Consider the following 21,232-nt stretch of genomic DNA (forward strand, 5'->3'; position numbering starts at 1 on the left):
TTTGAGCCAACCCTTCTCTTCAGAAGATTATTCCCTTACAAGATGACAAGGTATCAGTACATTCTGAATTTGAGATTGAAGGAGAAAATAAGGACAGAGCTTAGTGGCTGGAGAAAAACAGCTATTTGGCTCCACCTGGACATGTGGACATGGCAGATGATAGCTGGCAACTTCAGTCTTTACTTTGTGACTTTCAAAGACCATACACAATGAAGACAAGAAAACTGTCTGGTAAAAATGAAGTCATAGTTTCCAAAGATATCTCTAGATTTGTGCACGTATGAACCCTGCCTAATTCCCTCAAGGTCTAAGTTCATTCAGTATACATGATTTCAGTTGTCAATGTTGTTTAAAGAAATCTTTCTATCGCTTCAGAATGGATTAATTAGTCAAAGAGACTTTAAAGGCTTAGACCTCCATCTTGCCAGGGGATTAGTCCAATTTAATCCACCAGGGCATTTAATAGGAGCCAGTGCATTAGGAAAGCAAAGTGCTCCAATGTAGTATGCCTCACCTTAAACAACCAATGCTGATGAACACAGGGTTGCTTCTCCTTATCTCTAAAACAAGACAACAGCCCTGATACGATTTTCTGCTCGGCCCTGATACGATGATGACTCCACAGTCATCATTCACTCTTGGTAGTTCATAAAGATCATGACTTCAAGGTTGGACAAATACAAAAAATACTTTTAAAGACATCTCCCAGCTACCTTCACTGAGCCACGGACTGCACTTCTGTCCGCACTGAATAGAGTCAGCTGATTCAGGATGGTTATTTTATTACTGTGGAAGCACACACCCCTTGCAGCGGCTGCCCAGCTCACAACCACGCCTCCATGTCTGGGAGCACAGGGATGGGTCCCCTTGGCCAGGAACACCCAACAGGATCCAGTTCCCATTGTTAATTAATTGAGAGACAGCGTCTGACCTAACCAGGCCAATTGTCTGGTAATAAAAATTCTTGGCTGAGACGCACACAGCCTGAAGCTCTATCAGGTCCAAAGCAGAAGGGATCTGAGAACAACCGGCTGAGGTCTCTAGGGTGGTCCCATTTGGGGGACTTCCTTAGGTCTCATGGTTTAACAACTTCATGGATTCCATGAGATGCCCCCAATATTTTTCCAATAGATCCCTCCTTTAAAATTTTTTTTGGCTAGCCAGAATTGATTTCTGTTGCTTGCAACCAAAAGAATAACTAGCATACCCCTAAAAGTTGCCTGTTGAAATAGCTCACGGTCTGTACTTCACTATTGTTTCAGGATTGGGGTGGGGAGAGTAGCCAACACACACAGGGATTCCGGATAACGGGGCTATCAGAGCATAGAAACCTGGGGCAGCAACCTCTAGCAACATGTGAAGTGCATGTATCTTTTAACCCTTAAATTCCACTTGTAGGAATTTATCCCACAGCTACACCATCCATCCAGGTGACTAATGTATAAGAATACTCACTGAGGCATTGTGCTCAGTAGTTAAAGACTGAAAACAACCAAATGTTCATCAGAAGAGGACTGATTAAGGAGATATCCAAATATTAGAATACTGTGCAGCTGGAAAAAAGATTGGAGTACATCTAGATGCACTGATAAGGAATGATTTTTAAGACTACAGAAAATTTTTCAGAATCAGGTTGCAAAATAGTGTGTAGTATTATATTAACCATTTATATATATATTTTTAACTTTTTAATGTTTATTTTTGAGGAAGAGAGAGAGAGATAGGGCATGAGCAGGGTAGGGGCAGAGAGAGAGAGGGAGGCACAGAATCCAAAGCAGGCTCCAGGCTCCGAGCTGTCAGCACAGAGCCCAATGCAGGGCTCAAACCCACAAACCGCGACATCATGACCTGAGCCAAAGTCAGACGCTTAACCGACTCAGCCACCCAGGTGCCCCAATCATTTATATTTTTAAAAAATATATAATATGTATATACATAATACATGGAATATCTCTGGAATGACACAAAGATCTGGTAAAGGAAACATTTTTAACTTTGTACCATATCAGATGTGTAGAAGCATATATTACCTGTATACAAACAAGAGTGAAATAAAGTTTTTTTAAGAAGGAAACCCCCTTGTCCCCGAATGCCCGTGCCCCTATCCTCTAGTGCTGGAGAGCCCGCACTCACTGCCACCACCAGACTCACGTGGCTGCCGCAGATGAAACCCTCCAGTCCTGCCTGGAGGACTCCTAAGTCAACCCTGATCACCCTGAGGCGGTCTCAACCATCGAACTCTGAAGCAGGGGCCTTTCCCTTGGGGTGAGCATGGCACCCACAGGGGAACTGCCAGTGAGGTAAGCTCAGGGGAAATGGGCTTGGGGGCCCGACCCCCAGGGAAATCGTGGCAGATCATGTGATGGCTATTGTTCCTAAATCTAAGCAGATACATCTTTTCTCCCTGCTTCTCTGAAGACCAACATGTCTGTCTTTCCGCCTCCTTTAAGCAGGGCCCTATCACCTTTCTCCAGCCCTGAAATTCACTTTCAGAATAAGATAAAATGCCAACCAAGTCCATTCATATGTATATTGGTTCTTTCGTTAATGCATAACCACTTCAGTGGCAGGCATGGTTTTAGAGGCTAGAGGGATAGCAGTGGCCAAAACCAATGAGGTTTCTGTCCTCACAGAATTGCATTCCACGGTGGGAAAAGTATGATTGCAAAAATAAATAGATAGATAAATAAACAAACAGATAAATAAGATGATTATAACTTGTGATAAGTGATCTAAAGGAAAACACATAAGGTGCTAGGGAACTGGGGTCTGGGGTTGGGTAGGAGGCTGGCAGTGGAGGGGCTCAGGGCTGTTCAACAGTGGCCTCACTGATGAGGTGACATTTAAACTAACTGTTGGTTGACAAGAAGAAGCCAGCCCAGTGGAGGTCTAGGGAGGAGAGTTTCAGGGAAAAGTAAGTGTAAAGACCTTAAGGTAGGAGAGGCTTTGGCATGTTCAGTGGAGGCCAGTGTGGCCACGTATGGAGGTTAAAGTGAACAGCTGCAAGAGAAGAGGTCCAGGAAGAAGACAAGGTCACCTGACATCCACCAACTAATGTACCTATTCATCCACCATTAGATTATCACAAATCTTTTCACCACAGTGTCAAAGAAAAGCATAAATGCCTTTGACTTCACCACAGTCTGTAAATTGCATCTTTCCAGACCATATGAGCAGACTTCCAAAGTTTAAACATCTCATCACTTAGGCCAGTCGTACAACTCAAGTCTGACATTTTGGGGGACAGTTTATTTTCTATTTCAACTTATTCTCTGTAAGTGTTTCCCTTAGTCTATGTGGATGGTGCTCAACAGATTGACAGACAACTTGCTCAGATTCACCAAATATTCAACAACTCCTTATTTTGCTTTGTATGGTCTGAATCCGAATCCCATCTCATCACTCATTTCCTGTGTGGCTTTATCAGAATGAAGCAATTCATTTATCGCTCCATGCCTCAGTTTCCACACTCATGAGGCGGGGGGGGGGGGGGCAAAGAATGGTTCCCACTTCATGAGGTTGTTGTAAGGCTTAAATGAGGTAATACACGTAAAAGGCTCTGACTACACGTAGCAAACCTCAGTAACTATTGGCTCCTATTCTTTATGACCCCAGAGAAAGTCTTTTACATTTCAACAGGAAGGCCCTTCAACCTGTCTTCCAGCATTTTGGCTATTCACAAAGAGCATGAATTTTGACATTGAGGCATATTCGACTTGGGAGTAGAGTAGGGCACCAGTGGTGTTTGCGCTGTGAAGGCTTATCTGCCTGTTGTGTGAACTGGTGGGGCTGTTCACAGATGCACGGGTCTGTGGGTCATTCATGATGGCCTCACAGGGGCCTAGTCTCATAGGACAGGTGTGCAAACTTCGGAGAGTCTGGGGAAACTCTGTAGACGTGACACGGTCTGATGACGTGGGCTTTTAGAGGCTCCTGAACCTAGCTCTTCAAAATTTTGTAATAAACTTCTGTTGTTTGAAACCATTATATTTTGCATTGATTCATTACCTAGGACGTGATAACTGGAACAGGCGGTTAATGCGGGACTGTGTTCATAGGCTACTGTGGAGGGTGCTGAATCTGTCTCCAAAACTCATGCACTCGGGTATTAGACTGCCAGAGACAGAGAGATCAGTAGAGAGAGACAAAGAGACAGGGAGACAGAAAGAGAGTTCTTGATCAGAATTTCCCTTTATTTCAGCTATATGAGGGCGGGAGCGGGGGGAGCATTTCCATTTATTCTAATTGACAAATACTACCCTCCATTATTAGAGTTTGCTGCCGTGTCCTTCCTGGGACTTGTAAACTACTTGGTGATAAAATAGAAAATTGGAAAGTGGGGCCCACCAGGCTCATAATTACATGCACAGGTACGCGGGTACAAAGTGAGGGGAATTTTCACCCCCTTGTAATCAAGCATTCCTTCATCTTCCCAGACTTGTAGGAAGGTTTGACTACTATAATTAATCTTGTTTTGTGTATTTGTGCAGATTAAAATATTAAGTGCACACAGCATGTTCTATTATCACCTGCCGTTTCCTTGAAGCAGGGTCCAAATGATAAGGCTCCGGTATAAAAAAAAAAAAAAACCAGCCTGGTTACTAGATGGAGAGGGAGGGACGCCTGGAACATCCCACAGGGTAAGTTACTTTGGCCTTCCTCCCGCCGGCTGTTGAAGCAGCCAGACCTGACTTCCTCAAAGTCTGTGCTCGTTGCTCTGGTTAGGTTTGGTGAGGCTGAGAATGTCTGGATTTATTGTAGATGGTGAACATGTGGACAGTCGCACTTTTTCTGCTGGGAGCAGTCACAGGTAGGAAACCATCACACCTGCCCCATGGGAAGGGCTTAAATGCAGCATCTCAGCACCGGCCAGAGAAAGCCTTACCCACGGCAGTGAGTGGTTCCAGACAACTCTGAGGGTCCAGAGAGCCGTGGGGTCGGGGGTGGGGGCGGGGTGGGGGCGGAGGTGGTCAACACTCTGCCTGGGAGACAAGGCAGTTTGAGGGGACCCCACTTCAGAGCATCTCTCCACCGGCCTGTCTTCACGTCCAGATACTTTAGACTAGACTCTCGTAGGTAAAGCATTAAACACCTGCCTGGGTCAACAGATTGACTTATGAGTGCGTGTTATCATGTTAGTCGAATAAGTATATCTGAAGAGCTGGGGATGGGACACAGAACTTCTAAGTTTTGATGGTGGTTCTAGGTGGCGGCACAGCTGGTGTCTCTATGGCAGACCAGAAGGTGGCACTGGGGGTAAGAAGAGAGTGGGTGGGGAGAGGCAGGGTGTCTCCACTCTTCAGACTGTCTCCGGGCAGAGCAGTGAGGACCTGAGAAGCTGAAACACCCCCCACCCTCCCACCCCGGAGCCCAGCCTGGGGAGCTAAGCCGTGAGCACATTCGTCCTTTGTCTACAGCAAAGGAAATTTGCTATGAGCATATCGGGTGCTTCTCCGACTCGGAGCCCTGGGCCGGGACTGCAGCCAGGCCCCTGAAAGTTCTCCCCTGGAGCCCCGAGAAAATCGGCACCCGCTTCCTGCTCTACACCAATGAGAACCCAAACAACTTTCAGGTGAGACTTTGTCGTTTCAACATCATTGTGACTGGGAGAGGGGTTGTGCCCACCCCGCAGACTAGAAGGTTCGTGTGTCTGTCCCCTCCTCTTCCACCATGCTCTGTCCCACTTTATCCCTCCAGCTGCCCCCGCCCTCCAGGCCTAGCCAGACCCACACAGAGTAGGTTTTCTGTAAAATGTTGGCTCCAATGAATGAATGGTTCACATTTGCCGGAACCTCTAACTGGTTATGTGATTCTGGTCTGGGGCAAAGCTTCCCATCTACCAAGAACCCTGTGGAGGTAAGACTGTGGGCTACGATTCAGCCCCAGTGGAGACAGTAATTCCTGACTGGCCGGGGGCGGAGTGATCAGTGCAGGCAGGAAAATGAGAGTCAGGGTGGGCTTCCTGGAAGAGGTGGCTTTTATGCTAAGGTTTGAAAGATTAAGGCATCAGAACAAGCAGAAATGGAGAAGGAGAGGCAGGCCTGAATGGCCAGGCTACAAAAACATGCAACCCCTTTCTGCTTTTGTCACAGACTCTCCTTCCCTCTGACCCATCAACAATTGAAGCATCAAATTTTCAAACAAACAGGAAGACCCGGTTCATCATCCACGGCTTCATAGACAAGGGAGAAGAGAGCTGGCTTCTGGAGATGTGCAAGGTAGGGCCGGCTCCCAGCCCCATGGTCTGCCCTGTCCCCGGCAGCAAGCCTTTCAGAAAGCACAGCAGATAAGCTTGGAGACAGGAAATCCCTACACACAAGTTAACTTCAGGCAATTAAAATGATTCTCTTTACGATAGTAAGAATTCACGTCCACGTTTCTGGACGCCATCTGTAGCCTGAAGCAGTGGCCTTGGCTATGTGGGCAAAGACCTGCACCATCTTTTTTCTGGCTAAATCAAAGCCAAAGGTCTGCTTCCGTTTTTAGTGAGGGCACTTTGTGTTCCTGCACATGAGGGATTGTGTTCTTTTTGTCCAAGTCTCTCCCACGTCCCTGCGATGATGTGTTGCTACAACCATTTATTTGGGAAATGGAGAACTAAGGTGCACCAGGAGACCGAATTACAGAATAGAAAGTGTCAAAACTGTATGTAACATAGCGTCTATTGGCTAGAAGGACAGACAACAGAAGAACACGCACGTGCACACACATGCACACACACGTGCACAGGCATACACACACAAACACATAATGATATACCGTCACCCTTTCTTTTTACATAGACATCTATTTTTCTGATGCCTAAGAGTTTACCCGAGCAGCCTGTCCTCCACACACACATTAATAATTCTGACCTATCATGTCAATGGGAGAAGTTACAAACCCAGAAAATTAAAGTCATTCTGCATTTGGCCTTGATTTACCAGGCATTTAACTCTTCTGTCCCATCAGAACAACTATAAACTCTATCTTACAGTGTAAGATAGAGTTTATACTCCAAATTCCTCGGAGCTGTAAGAGATTCCTCAGGGTTGTTTTAAAAATAAAGGTCCTGAGGAAAAAACTCTTGGTATCTCTGTGTGCGTGATCACACATATTAGTATCATAGATGTGACAAATTTGAAGTGGGCTTTAAATTTATGGAACCGTTTTCAACTCAAGTTGGCCTGTGTACTACCTGGCAGAATGTCTAAGGCTCCATCCATTTCCTTGACCTCCTAGAAGTTTTCAGAATTCTTCAATCTCTTTTTAAGTCAGTTGCAGTTTTATTTTTCAAATATCTGCGATGTGTGTTTCCTCCATGAAATACTGTGCTATCCTGACTGTAGACGCTTAGTAAATGCCCAGCAGGCAGGGGTGAAGGCAAGTCCGGTTATTGGCAGGGATGTCAAGAGGCCAAGAGGAGGGCTGGAGGTCAAATCCACAAGGTCATTTGGACACTGGCCATCAGAGACGGCACTGGAGATCTTTCCTCTTCAAAACAGGGCTCTTCTAAGGATGCAGTTGTTCCCCCACATACCTAATCAACTTTACCGAATTTGGTCAGAGAAAACCAGAGAGTGGCCAGCTTTTAATTAACCTGCAAGCTAGAGAGGGAATAGGTTTGCCTTGCCCGTCGCTTTTACCCTGAGGGATGACTCCTAATCGACAACAAGGTTCCTAACAAAGCCCAGTTTGTCTCGACGCCCCAGTGAGGAAAACACAGAACGACCAGTAGTAACTGTGAGTGACCATTGCGGAGCCCTGGTTAGACGGGGTTTTGCGCGCCCCTATGATAACATCCTGGTGTCTTTCCAACACCAGAACATGTTCGCGGTGGAGGAGGTGAACTGCATCTGCGTGGACTGGAAGAAAGGTTCCCAGACCACGTACACACAGGCCGCCAACAACGTGCGGGTGGTGGGTGCCCAGGTGGCCCAGATGATCAGCATGCTCTCGGTGAGTCCGCCGGCCGGGCTGCTGGGGAGGCAGGCGGTGCCCCCGGGTCTCTGTCGGCTAAAGATGCAGCTGAGAGTTATAGATTTTGACAAGAAATAGAAAGAATTGTATTTGTCTCGGAATCTTACTTCTAAAACACTGAAATTTGCCTTAATAAGGACACGGCAGTGGAAGAAAAATCAGTAATAGCTAACACTTAGGAGGCATCTTCCGTTGACAGATGTGAAAGCTAAGGATGTTTATGAACATCTTCCATTGACAGATGTGAAAACTAAGGCCCAGAGAGGTCAAAGAGTTTGCCCCCCAAAATCACAGCACAGGGGAGTACAAGAGCTGTCTAGTGCCAGGGGCCCCCCACTACACCGGGTGGTCTCTGTGTGGGGCAAACAAGGCATTCACAAGGAGCACCAAATGGAACCCGAGGGCAGCAGGTGCGATTGGCAGGTACTAATGCCACGGCCCTGTTGGTGGCCCTGTTGATGGCAGAGAATTTCGTTTGCCACCGTCAATTCAGCTGTTTCTTCCTACCCGGGTCTTTCATTCTGGCTAACTTGGAGTCTTGAATTCTTTCGGTGAAGTCGTTAACTCTTCATGACTCTATATTCTATCCCAGATAAAGGCCCGAGCTGTTTCTGTCTTATAGTGAAAGGGTCCACAAAAAGAACCGATCAGTTCTAACTACTTCTGCACCCCTGCAGAAATTAAAACCTGTGATGTTTGTCCTAGAGGTTCTGAAGATCAACGAGTATACATGGGCGAATGTCTCTGAGACCTACACGTGCAAACACTCATAGCTGTATGCCATTTGTTCATCCAATATTTGGGGGGCACAGTGTCAGGAACTCTGCTAAGAGGTCAAGAGGACGGTGAGGTCCCAGGCCCTGGAGGAGCTCATGGTGAAGACTTGAAACGAGAGTAGAGGATGGTCAGGGTTCTAATGGGGGGACTATAGGGCTTAACTGGGAGCACATGCGGGGGCACCGTTTAATCCGGGCTGGGGGGCTGGGGGCGTGATGAAGGATGTCTCCCGGGGAGAGACATCTAAGTTGAGAGCTGATGGCTAGGCTGTGTCATGTGAGCTGGACAAGTGGTTGGGGAGTGGACAGCAACATCATCAGACCCGCAGATGAGAGAATATGATGTATCCGAGGGCCCGGAAATCCTGCATAGGGTTTGGCTAGAGAAGAATCTAGAAAAATGGGTGTTGAGTCAGGAAAGTTCTGAAACCCTCGTAATGAATTTGGGCTTGATCCTGAGGGCAGTGGGAGCCATAGAAGGTTTTCAACAGAGGGGTAACGACATTAGGTTTGCGTGTTACAAAAATCACACATGTAAACAAAACAAAACAAAACAAAACACACCACAGCACAAAAATGTTCTGAAAATGCACTCTTCCCTCTCCAGACAAACTATAGCTACTCTCCTTCCCAAGTCCACCTCATCGGCCACAGCCTGGGAGCCCACGCGGCAGGAGAGGCTGGGAGCAGGACTCCAGGCCTGGGCAGAATTACAGGTAAGGCCCAAGGTGCAGGGCCCCAGGTTTTGTCCCCAGTGACCCCAGAACGTGGTGCAAGCCTGCCGACCAGCCAGAAGCTGGCCCGAAGTAGTCTGTCCCCAAAATGCTCTGCACAGAAGATTTTAGGAAGCCCCCAGGAAGCCCCTAGGAACCCCCCAGGAAGCCCATTTTTCTGGAAGGGGAGGTGGTGCTTTTGTTCACCCCCCTTTGCTTCCCCTTGCTTCTCCTGTCTGTCTCCATCCCTCCTCCTTAGATCCACGTTTCTTGGCAGTGTGGGTCGTTCAGCAGGACTGGGCAGCCAGGAAAATGGAGACGAAGGCCCATGTGAGCGTGTGCAAATGTAATTAAGAATGCACACTGTTATTCCCTTCCCCCTTCTCTTTGAACTCAAAGGCAGAGTGGAACATGAAAATCACGCTTCCAGAGCCTCTATTGGTAGGACAAACCCAGCCACCAGTGGTGCAGATCACTCTTGCAAGCCAAGCAAAGCCTTCACTTTGTAACAACAACAACAACAACAACAACAACAACATACATTATATAATAGAATCATAATAATGTAATGCTATGATTATTATTATAGTAAGCATAGATTAAGTGCTTGCTTAGCCCAAATACTATGTAAAGTGCCTTACATTTCCTCACTGAATCCCCAGAACTGAAGAAACAGGCTCAGGAAACTGGATAACTTGCCCTAAATCACGCAATAAATGAGTGGTGGGGCTGAGATTCTAACCCAGTTCGACTGCCGCGTGGCTCGAGAAAACCTCTGCTGTCTAAGAGCTCTCCCTTTCATTTTCTTTTTTTTTTTTTTTTTATTTTTTTAAACTTTTTTTTTTCAACGTTTTTTATTTATTTTTGGGACAGAGAGAGACAGAGCATGAACGGGGGAGGGGCAGAGAGAGAGGGAGACACAGAATCGGAAACAGGCTCCAGGCTCCGAGCCATCAGCCCAGAGCCTGACGCGGGGCTCGAACTCACGGACCGCGAGATCGTGACCTGGCTGAAGTCGGACGCTTAACCGACTGCGCCACCCAGGCGCCCCTCTCCCTTTCATTTTCAACAGACAGTTATGCCCGGGCCTTTTCTGGCCAGCTGCTCTGCCGAAACCTTCAAAGAACTATTGACAAATTCAGGAGCCCTGCCAGGAAGGAAGTATAGTCAGGAGGAAATAATAGTAATCAATATTTTACTGATACACTCATGATGGTATGCCAGCCACTGTGCTAAAAGCTATATACATTAGCTCATTTCCTCTTATTGTAACCATATCATTACCCGGATTTTATAAACGGGGGAACTGAGGCACAAGACATAAGTTGAGCAACTCGCCCAAGGTCATGCAACTTGCCCAAGAAATAGCTGAGTAGGGATTTAGAGTCAGGCTGCCTAGTTCCAGAATCTGTGTTCATAAATATGATATCATGCTACTTTATCCCTTTTTTCTTCAAACTTGAGAAGAGGAAAAAGAATGTTAAAGAAGAAAGATCCGCCAAGTAAATAGGAGAAAATAATGTGAAAAAAAATCCTTGGTCAGACAAATTTAAATCTCTTAGCTTATCTACCCTTCTTTATCCATGCCACTGGATCCCTTCTCTAACGAGCAACGTTGAAACTCTAGGTCCCCATATTCAATATGCAGGGCCATGGCACTGCATGACTTCAGAGTATGGCACCCCTCGAGTTGAGCAATGCACAGCCTGAGCAACTGTACGCCTTGGTCCTGCTGGCACCTACAGCCAGGCCTACTATTCTGCAGCACTGATCATCTCTTTTAGGGTTGGATCCTGTAGAAGCAAGCTTCCAGGGTACTCCTGAAGAGGTTCGGCTCGATCCCTCTGATGCTGACTTTGTTGATGTGATCCATACAGATGCAGCACCCCTGATCCCATTCCTGGGTGAGCCCAATGACACTTTAGCTGCAAGCATGCGCAGTTGTGTTTTAACCAAGATGCATAACCTTGCATTATGAAAAACTCATTGCTATTCCAAACGTTTCAGGTTTTGGAACAAAACAGCTGTTAGGTCACCTTGACTTCTTCCCCAACGGAGGGGAGGAAATGCCAGGATGCAAGAAGAATGCCCTGTCACAGATCGTGGACCTCGATGGCATCTGGGAAGGTAAAGCCAGAGCAGAGCGAGGCATCACTTCCCTGGGGTGAGCAGTATCTTCCCAGAGCAAATCTCAAAAATGAAACTGCTCTTTAAAACAATTGAGCCAGTCCCCCCTTGGGAGTCAATGATACGGCTCCAGTTCACGTACAGTATTGTTCAATACCGTAGCCAAAATGACAATGCTCCCCGATCATTTCCACGGCAGAGCCATTTGCCCAATGAGAGTCACCACCCCTGTATGTTGGGTCAGGATGAGAAACAGTCACTCGCAGGAAAGGTGAAGCAGAGAGAGTGCTCTCTGGGGTTCTTCTTCACCATTGATGGAGCACACCTGGGCTGAAGGTCATCCTTCAGCGACAGATTTTGGATCTGATGAGGTGAAAAGGACAACGTAGAAGTGAATTTTTCAGCCCAGCTCATCACTGGGCACCACACAGGTTTAAACTGTTAGTGGTCTGACCAAATCTAACGAGTAAAGATTCTTACTGAATTCGATCAAAATGGCAGGTATGTAGGACATCGAAGCAAATATTAAGAACGCAGATGTATGCGTTTGTCTCTTATGAGAGTTTCCATGGATAGGGTAGCCCAAACTCTCTCTCAGTAATAGCCAAGCAAGTTTGGGTCATATCTAGAAGGTATACTGTGACCTCTGTCACCTGGCAGGAGCTGTGGGGGCCAAGGAAAGTTATTAAGAAAGAAAAAAAAAAGAGCCAACTCAAGCGACCCGAGCCTCCTTGTTATTTGCCTAAACACAGCATGAAAATGTCCGTGCTCTGGTTTCATCATGTCTAAGAGGTCACCTCACATCTGGCTGCGTCTTCAAGGACCTCTAGCCTTGTGCCTGGGACACAGGAGGGCACAATGGTTAGCAGCATAGGCTCAAGCACCAGACGGGCTTAGGTTTAATTGCCAGTTCTTCCACTCATTGGCTGCAATCCATACATCTGAGGCTGTAATCTGTGTATCGCCCGTACTTAGAAATGGTCTGGTACCTACCGCCTAGAAAGGCATTGTTCACAGGAACAACGCATGTAAAGGACTCGGAACACTGCCTCGCTCACAGAAAGCTGCCTCTCTATGTTCACTGGCATTTATTTTGGACTTACCTTGAGTTGACCGATCTTACGTTTCTCCAACTATGGCCCCACTTTGGAATCTCTCCCCTTGGAGAGACAGAAGCCGTCAGCTCCCCAGACCACGTATGTAGACGTCCTCATTTGTTTCCCCAGGGACTCGGGATTTTGTGGCTTGCAATCACCTGAGGAGTTACAAGTATTACTCGGAGAGCATCCTCAACCCTGATGGGTTCGCGTCCTACCCCTGCGCTTCCTACAAGGCCTTTGAGTCTGTAAGCTATTATCCCTTGAGTCCCTCTGTGGGACGGTTGTCTGCTATGTTTGGGATTTGCAGCACCCTCTCACCAGTTTCTGACCATCTCTTACTTGTTTTGCATGGGTCCTCAGAGTAGGAGAGAAGAAGTCCTATGCCAGAGAGAAGGAAAGGTGCACGCTGGAGTTCTAGATGCCAGGCTGGGGGGCTGGGCCTCTGGAAGTGGCCACAGCCAGATTTATACCACAGGCGGTGGCAAATGCTACATACAGTCAGGGCTCTTTGTCCCAGAGTTTGGCTGTTAACCACGTAGCAGCACATCACGTGATGGAAGGTGTAATTGACCTAACCTGGAGCCCAGGAATCAGTATTTTCCATCGTGATGTGCAAGAGGCTTGGGAGTCCCAGGCTTGGTGAAGGAAATTTGGAAATCCTCTCTCCCAGTCTCCTTCCTGTTACAAGCGAGGAAACTCAGACGGTAGGAGAAGTGCTCCCCCAGACGTGTGGGTCATAAAAAGGCAAATTCACACCTTATGGCTTGATCTGTCTCTTCTTAGAACAAGTGCTTCCCCTGCCCGGATGAAGGCTGCCCACAGATGGGCCACTATGCTGATAAATTTGCTGGCAGGACGAGCGGCGAGCCACAGAAATTCTTCCTGAACACAGGAGACTTCAGCAATTTTGCTCGTGAGTTGTAATTTGACCCTTCTCACCCACGTCGAGAAAGTTTAGCTTCCATTATACAAGAAAGACTTATCTCTCCCCTGGAGTATTTGTGAGCACATCCTGACTATCTTAGCAGAGGGACACATCTACCAAACTCTCCCATTTAAGACTCAGCTGAGGATTTACAAAGAGTCTGCATTTCTTCCTTTCTGTGTCTATGCCATGAAATGAGTGGAATGAATGGGAGCACAATTCATGAGAAATCGTGACTTGCACATCTCTGTGGCAATTTTTACCACTGAATTCTTTCCACTCCACAGTGCACTGTTCTTTTCTTTTTTTAAGGCTGTGTCATGCACACGACTTCTTCTGTTCCTTTATCAAACATTTTTTTGGTACCAACTCTTTGCTGGTCTGGGCCCTTTAAGAAGTCCAGTTCCTATCTTCCCACTTCTCCTTCTCTGTGCCTGTGTCCCCGAAGCCCCATGTAGGGGGTCCCTCTCTGGTGGAGGGTGGACGGGAATCAGGAAAGAGTGATTTCTTACAAAAATCTGCTGACTCGTCTAGGTCATAGGGTAGAGATCGGGCACATTTGGGCCACTCTGTGCCAACCTTCCCTGTGATTGTTCCCTAAGAAGTTGCACTTTAAAAAAAGGCACTGTGTTGGGGCGTCTGGGGGGCCCAGTCAGTTGGGCGTTCGACTTCGGCTCAGGTCACAATCTCACGGTCTGTGGGTTCGAGTTCCGCGCCGGGCTCTGTGCTGACAGCTCAGAGCCTGGAGCCTGTTTCAGATTCTGTGTCTCCCTCTCTCTCTGCCCCTCCCCTGCTCATGTTCTGCCTCTCTCTCCCTCTCAAAAATAAGTAAACATTAAAAAACGTTTTTTTAAAAAGTCACTGCTTTTATATAAAGACATAAATACAATATATGCCTTATCTAGTTTTTAAAGTCAGGTTTATTGAGGTACAATTTATAGACAGCAAAATCCACCCTTTGTAGTATATAGTTCTATGAGTTTTGATAGATGAATAGTCATGTAACCATCTCCACAATCCAGATATAGAACACCTTCATCACCATATGTATATATACACTCACATATATATTTTAAGACAATGGTTAATCAAACCTTCCAGCGTTGTGATGCATGAAATGCTGGCCCATATTTTAAAACGACAAATTAAACATTTGAAAGCCACATACTCACTCCTCAACCGACACTTCTGTAGGAACCACAGACTATGCGGACACTAGGGATGCAGGGATGAGCAAGACGCTCTGTGCATGAAATGCATCACCCAGCGGAGAAGGCGGAAACCCAGCGCGCAGCCCCAGTGTGCTGGGCGTGGCGACTTGCTGCTTGGCAACCTGGGACCGAGGACCTGGCTCTGCCCAGAGGAAGGAACAGGGACAGCATCCCCGGGGATGTGAAGGACAAGTGGGAGCTAGGCAAATGATGTGTGTGTGCGTTTCAGTACACGCGTGTGTACATGTGTGTGTGCGTGTGGGTGTAGATGTGGATCTGTGCATGTGTGTTCGTGTGCGCGTGTGTGGTTATAGGTGTGCAGGACGTCCTCACGGGCACTGACACAGCACTGCAGGTATAGATCTGGGTAACAGCTGAGCCCCGCTCTATGACGGACACGGCCTGGGGCGCTGGGGATGTGCAGATACAGCACAGTCCCTGCTCTTGAGGTTCTCGCAGGACTACTTTCTTGAGCTACTTTTCCTACCATGGGAACAAGCCCTTGTCCCTTCTCTTTTCACCTTATCTCATAGTGCGGTCCCTCTCAAGCGGAGTTATACAACACAACTTTCTGCAATGATGGAAATGCTCTCTGTTGCCCAAAACGGTAGCCAGTGGCCACGTGTGGCAATTTAACACTAGAAATGTGGCTAGGAAGACTCAGGAATAAATTTTTGATCTTCTTTAGTGTGAACTTAAAGCAGCACCTATGGGTAATGTCCCTTTACTGGGCAGTGTAGCTCTGGAGAGGGAATACCACTAGGTACGTACCCCTCTTTATAGCTTATTTGAGTTGTAGATTAGTAGGATTTCTTATACTTTGATGCCTCGGTGTAAGGGATGACAGGATTCTGAAATTTGGGTCAACTATTTTGCGCATGAATAAATTGAAATCTTTTCTATCCCCTGTGCAGGCTGGAGATACGGAGTTTCTATAACACTGTCTGGAAAAATAGCCACTGGTCAGGTCAAAGTTGCTCTGTTTGGAAATAAGGGAAACACTCACCAATTCGATGTCTTCAGGTAAGTTTCCTTTTTTAGCACCGCATCTCACTTGATGATATACACGGACTGCAAATCCACACACTGAAATGTGTATCTTCTCTTTATCAAGTAATTTTAAATTATTTGCTGTATATATTAAAGTGACTTTCAGACTTCTGCTGACAATTTTCTTTTCTCAATTATAAATCCGGGCAATAGTTTTTTTCTCTTTTGATAGGTCTGTTTTAAAAAATAGATTTTATATATATATATATATATATATATATATATATATATATATAATATTACCCCCAGGTGCATGTTTCCTTATTAGCATAGTAACACATGCATGTTGTGTTAAACTAAGTGCATAACTTATTACTGTACAAATAACTCTTCCAGGAAAAAATATGAAGGAATTATATAGTTTTCTATAAGAACATCGTGAGTAGAAACTAACTTGAGTTTGAGAAAACAACATTCAAGCAATAGTTTGAGGCTGCTGGCTTCTCCATTTCTCCATCCTTTATTTGAGAACTAATTTAGAAAAAAATAATTTCATTAATCTCGAGTAGAAAAGAGTGGCATGGTCTTATCTGGTGATTAGAACTTGTTTCTGTGCATGGAATGTTTCTATTTCTTTATTTCAAGGGGGATTCTCACACCAGGCTCTACCCATTCTAATCAGTTTGATGCAAAGCTTGATATTGGAACCATTGAGAAAGTCAAGTTTCTTTGGAACAACAACGTGATAAACCCAACCTTCCCCAAAGTGGGTGCAGCCAAGATCACCGTCCAAAAGGGAGAGGAGAAAACAGTGTATGTATATCTTTGCTGGCTTGTGCCTCAGGGTGTTGGTAGAGATTGGTGTTCGTAATGGAAACTCACTCCAGAAAGTCAGTCACGGTTCAGCCAGAAAGGCCAAGATAATCTACCCACCTGAGGCCTTTTCTTTGTAGGCAAACAACTGACAGACGAGGTAAAGCATTTCTGTTGGGTGTTCTCAGCCCTATCTGAGAAGAAGAACACAGATGCATGTCACTGCCTTCAAGAAAAACTAAGGGGGCAAAATGAGAAAGAGAAGAAAGAAATAGTTTTTGAAAGTATCAGGTTATAAGTATGGGCTAGAGAGTAGCTACATTATAAAGAAGGAAGATCATTGAATTTCAGGATAATAAACAAAAACTAAAGTAGTTTCAGCAAAAGACATAAAATCTGAGATAAGACAAGAGAGAGCTGGGCTAACAATAATTTATCCTGACTTTCGGCGTCACTTGCTGTGGCGGCCAGAGGATGGGGGGTAGTGACCTGAGTGGGGCAGAGCTAAGGCCAGGACCCTAATTCCAGTCAGCAGAACCCTCCTGCAGTGGTTTTGTGGAAGGGGATCCTGGGAGCTTGGTCACTGATGGTGTTGAGGCTTGGGAGGTTAAGTGAGGTTGCTAAACTCGGGCCTCAGGGAATGTGACTCCCCCAGGCCAGGAGGGCGGCGGGTTGGCAGAGTTCACAGCTGCCTCTCAGGCTGGCTGACCCCTGTGAGGTCCTCCATATCCCTGTGAGGGGCTGGCGCAGCCAGGCGGTCAGCAGATTAAGACAGATCTGTCAGCGAGAGCACAGCACTGAGGAAGCCGGGGGGGAGAACCTTCTGCAGGCCACAAGAGCGGCCAGCACTTCCCTGCCCACCTCCTTCGGAGGACAGTGAGCCTCTAAAGTCAGTTCCCAGAGGGGCACCTGGAAGGCTCAGTCGGTTAAGCTTCCCACTTTGGCTCAGGTCGTCATGTCACAGTCCGTGAGTTCGAGCTCCACGTCAGGCTCTGTGCTGACCGCTCGGAGCCTGAAGCCTGCTTTGGATTCTGTCTCCCTCTCTCTCTGCCCCTCCCCTGCTCACGCTCTGTCTCTGTCTCAAAAATAATTAAAAACATTAAAAAAAATTTGAAGTCAGTTCCCAGGGCCCCGTCAGGAAACGGACCTGTGGCCTGGCTCCTGGGACCGTGTGGTTAAAAATGTGTCAGAAGAAGGTGCTATTGCTGGAACCTTAAAAATGCGGAGTGGTCCCGGGAGACGACACACTCACAGGTAGATTTGAAGAAGGAAAGCACACACAAGACCGAATCAGCCAGAACATTGTGCCTTCCAGGTTTTCTGAGGAAAGGCTGTGACTTTCTGCACTTTCTAGAAATGGAACAGATTGTATTCAAGGCCACCCCTGAGGCCCTGAGTCCATTAGCTGCCTTCTGAACCCTCCAGTGGCCTGCGTGTCCCTTCTTCCCCTGTCTGTTGACCCCAGAGGAAATCCACCTTAAGAGAAGCGAGATGTTGGGACATCAGATTTTTAAAAATATAGGAAGATCAGGGGCGCCTGGGTGGCGCCGTCGGTTAAGCGTCCGACTTCAGCCAGGTCACGATCTCGCGGTCCATGAGTTCGAGCCCCGCGTCAGGCTCTGGGCTGATGGCTCGGAGCCTGGAGCCTGTTTCCGATTCTGTGTCTCCCTCTCTCTCTCTCTGCCCCTCCCCCGTTCATGTTCTGTCTCTCTCTGTCCCAAAAATAAATAAAAAACGTTGAAAAAAAATTAAAAAAAAAATATATAGGAAGATCAAAACCAGCATGGGCGATGGGCTTGGTGTGTGCGGGGCAGGCGATCCCAGACTGCAGGTGGCAGGCAGGGCTCGAGGTGCAGAGAACAGGAAATATGATTGCAGATAGAGCTAGGGCAGCAAGACAGGTGAAATACAAAAGAGACCACCGTGAAGACGACAGGTAAAACCAGGCAAAGCCTCAGAGCTCAAAGGCAGTGAGATCCAAGAAGCGCTCGGTTCTTGGAACAACAGTGATGATAGTCACTTATATCTACAATGGGTTTTTTTTTTAATCAATTATAAAGCTTTTTCACATTTATGGTCATAAGATGTTGCATTATTAACATGGGATTCTCAGCGATCATGGGAGGGAACTGTGCCTTCTTCAACAAATGAAGATCCCAACACTCAGAGACTCAAGTAACGAGCCCCGTGTCCCCCCCTAGAAAGGAGGGAGTGGGGAGCCCAAAGGGAAAGATCCACTGACCGACTTCAGGTGCAGAAGGCAAGTCAAGGGCCAGTGAGAGTTCTAGCTGCTGCCTCAATGCCCCACAGTCCTGTCGGACTGAGGACCCAGAGACCAGCGCCACTCTGAGCAACAGCTGACAGGGGACCTTGTCACAGACACCAGCCACCTGTCTCTTAGGAAACCCAAGTTCTCCAGTAACTGGTTGAAGCTACAACCCTAGTGTTTTCCTCACTCCTTGTGAATCCTAAATCGGCAATCATCTTTTCTTCACAACTTAAAACTTCATGTAAAGCTACCCGATGCTTACAAAGCTTTCATTTCTGTCGGCAGGCACAACTTCTGCAGTGAAAGCACTGTGAGAGAAGACGTTCTCCTCACCCTCACGCCCTGTTAAAGTCCAGGCACAATCCGGTCACTGCGTTAACACCAATAAAAACCACTGATGCATCTATCTGCTCAGAACGTCTGTCACTGATGTCAGCTGGCCCCGCTGGGGACACTTGGGAATAGACCATTTAAATAAGCAGCCCTGAGCATTTCCATACATTTGGGTTTCTTGCCACTGACTTCTGACCACACCCCCCCTGTTTCCCAGCTTCCTTGGTCCTCACATTCATTCTCTTCTCCTCACCTAAGGGCACGGCATAGAACAGCTGGAGTATGAGTGTACAGGGGTCTCAGCAGAGCCTTTAGCTCTGCCCCTCGTCTTACAGATGAGGAAACTGAGGCCTAGAGAGGGGAGGTAGCTGTGAATCCCTTTAGGGACTGGGGGTCCATTCCCCTGATTTTGGTTCCAGAGCTCATCCCTGACTCTGTCATCACCTTAAAGGAGCGTGGAAAGACCACACTATGACATGGCCTCTTTGTGGTAATAGGTAATAGAGCCTTGTCTCCTGGTGAGGTGCCCCAGCAGCCAGAGATGCTGGTGGCATATTTACTGAGCACTGACAGGCTTCCAGCCCCCACTCCTCCTGGACCTCAGCAGGCATCATCTCAGGGCAGCGCTCAGCACCGAGGAGGCATGGCTCCTGAGAGGAGCGCCTGGTGCAGGCCCCTGCTGAGGAAGGACTTTTCAGTCATCCAATCAGCTAGGGCCACCAAGGAGCCCTCAGCCAATCAGGCCTTGCCTCAAATCCCACCCACACAGGTGTTCATCACCTGAAAGGACAGGGTGTCCTACTCCAATATCATTCCCTGAGGACTTTGCAGGACCAGGAAAGCCACCACCTCCCCTGAGTGGCTCTCCTCTTGGCCACCAGGCCTCACATTCCACCATGACAGTTTCTGTGCCTTGGCCTCTGTTCCTAACCATTGGCGGCACGTCAAGCTGTGACTGAGCTTCAAACTTGAATGCGACTGGACCGCAGATTGTTCCTTGAGAGTAGATGTTGGAGTGACTGTAGTCAGGGTCTCACAGGGGAGGGCACAAGGTGAGCGGTCAAGCCACGGTGGTAATGAGGGGGGTGTCAAAGATGACTACAGTGGTAGGAGGACCCCCAGGACCTTGGGTGGGGGCACCGAGCACGAGAGAACGAAGCCTGGGGCTGAGACCCCTTCGTCACAGTTCTGCCCAGCACTGGCCACAAACCCACGCCCTGAGCAAGGCAGCACCATGTTGGTGGAAGAGTTCAATCTGTGGGATGCAGACTCTACAAATACTCCCAAACGCCAGCTCTGCACCAGGTTCTAGAGCCACACGAAGCGGAAGACTTTGATTCAGCCTTGGAGGGGTGCACAGTAGCAGGGAGCCCGGCACCTAAATAAACACCACCATGCCACCTGATAGTGTAAAAAGCCGGCACGTCCCAGGACAGGGTGGTCGAGGAGACAGAGGACCAAGATAGGGAGGGCTCCAGAGAGTTGTTGGTTCTAGGCCCAGGCTTGCAGGAAGACGACCCCCGGAGACTGCAGGCTGGGAGGCCAACTAGGAGGAGGCAGTCCTGCAGCCATGCAACAAGAGGTGATGAGGACTTTAGGAGGGTGGCGAGTGGAACTGAGGTATAACCGAGTGGGTGGGCCTTGTGGTTGGCCACGAAAGCCCTGCTCCCTGGTCAAGGACAGCCTGCTTCACCTGCTCCCCAGACGGACAGAAATGGCCAAAGACTTGGGGCAAGTAATTTTAAAAACGAAGAGGAAACAGAGGAGTTTGCAGTACAGAGGGAGGAAGCCAGCTCGGGAGAATCCCCAAGGCTGTGGGCCACATGGTGAGCTCTCAGCCCAGGCACTGCCCTGAGCCACAGGTGTCCCAGGGTGACCTGGGGTAACCTGGATCCCAACTGCAGGTGCAGTGGTGGCCATATGCTCCAGGGGCCGGGGAGCAGCTAATGGAGACCTGGGCTGGCGTGGGGCGGGGTCCCTGCCCTCTCCTCAATGTCCCTTTGTTGTCAGATACAC

General features: G+C 47.7%; 1 protein-coding gene across 1 annotated transcript; it reads left to right on the forward strand.

Annotated features, from left to right (window-relative positions):
- Nucleotides 1–4,562: 4,562 nt before the first annotated feature.
- Nucleotides 4,563–19,289, forward strand: PNLIPRP1 (pancreatic lipase related protein 1). Its single transcript, XM_058697884.1, has 13 exons — nt 4,563–4,640; nt 4,762–4,810; nt 5,418–5,572; nt 6,093–6,218; nt 7,804–7,938; nt 9,343–9,451; nt 11,233–11,352; nt 11,456–11,575; nt 12,802–12,920; nt 13,459–13,588; nt 15,726–15,834; nt 16,447–16,614; nt 19,169–19,289. The coding sequence occupies exons 2-13, from the start codon at nt 4,762–4,764 to the stop codon at nt 19,230–19,232; spliced, it is 1,404 nt and encodes a 467-aa protein (XP_058553867.1). The 5' UTR covers nt 4,563–4,640; the 3' UTR covers nt 19,233–19,289.
- Nucleotides 19,290–21,232: the final 1,943 nt, after the last annotated feature.

Source organism: Neofelis nebulosa, chromosome 13, assembly GCF_028018385.1.
Source record: "Neofelis nebulosa isolate mNeoNeb1 chromosome 13, mNeoNeb1.pri, whole genome shotgun sequence".
Lineage (NCBI taxonomy): Eukaryota > Metazoa > Chordata > Mammalia > Carnivora > Felidae > Neofelis > Neofelis nebulosa.

Bases quoted from the DNA above. Each gene is read 5' to 3' on its own strand.
- PNLIPRP1 (XM_058697884.1), top strand. From the start codon at position 4,762: ATGGTGAACATGTGGACAGTCGCACTTTTTCTGCTGGGAGCAGTCACA. The intron at 5,573-6,092 runs GTGAGACTTTGT...CTTTTGTCACAG, and splicing joins AGAACCCAAACAACTTTCAG to ACTCTCCTTCCCTCTGACCC. The intron at 6,219-7,803 runs GTAGGGCCGGCT...TTCCAACACCAG, and splicing joins GGCTTCTGGAGATGTGCAAG to AACATGTTCGCGGTGGAGGA.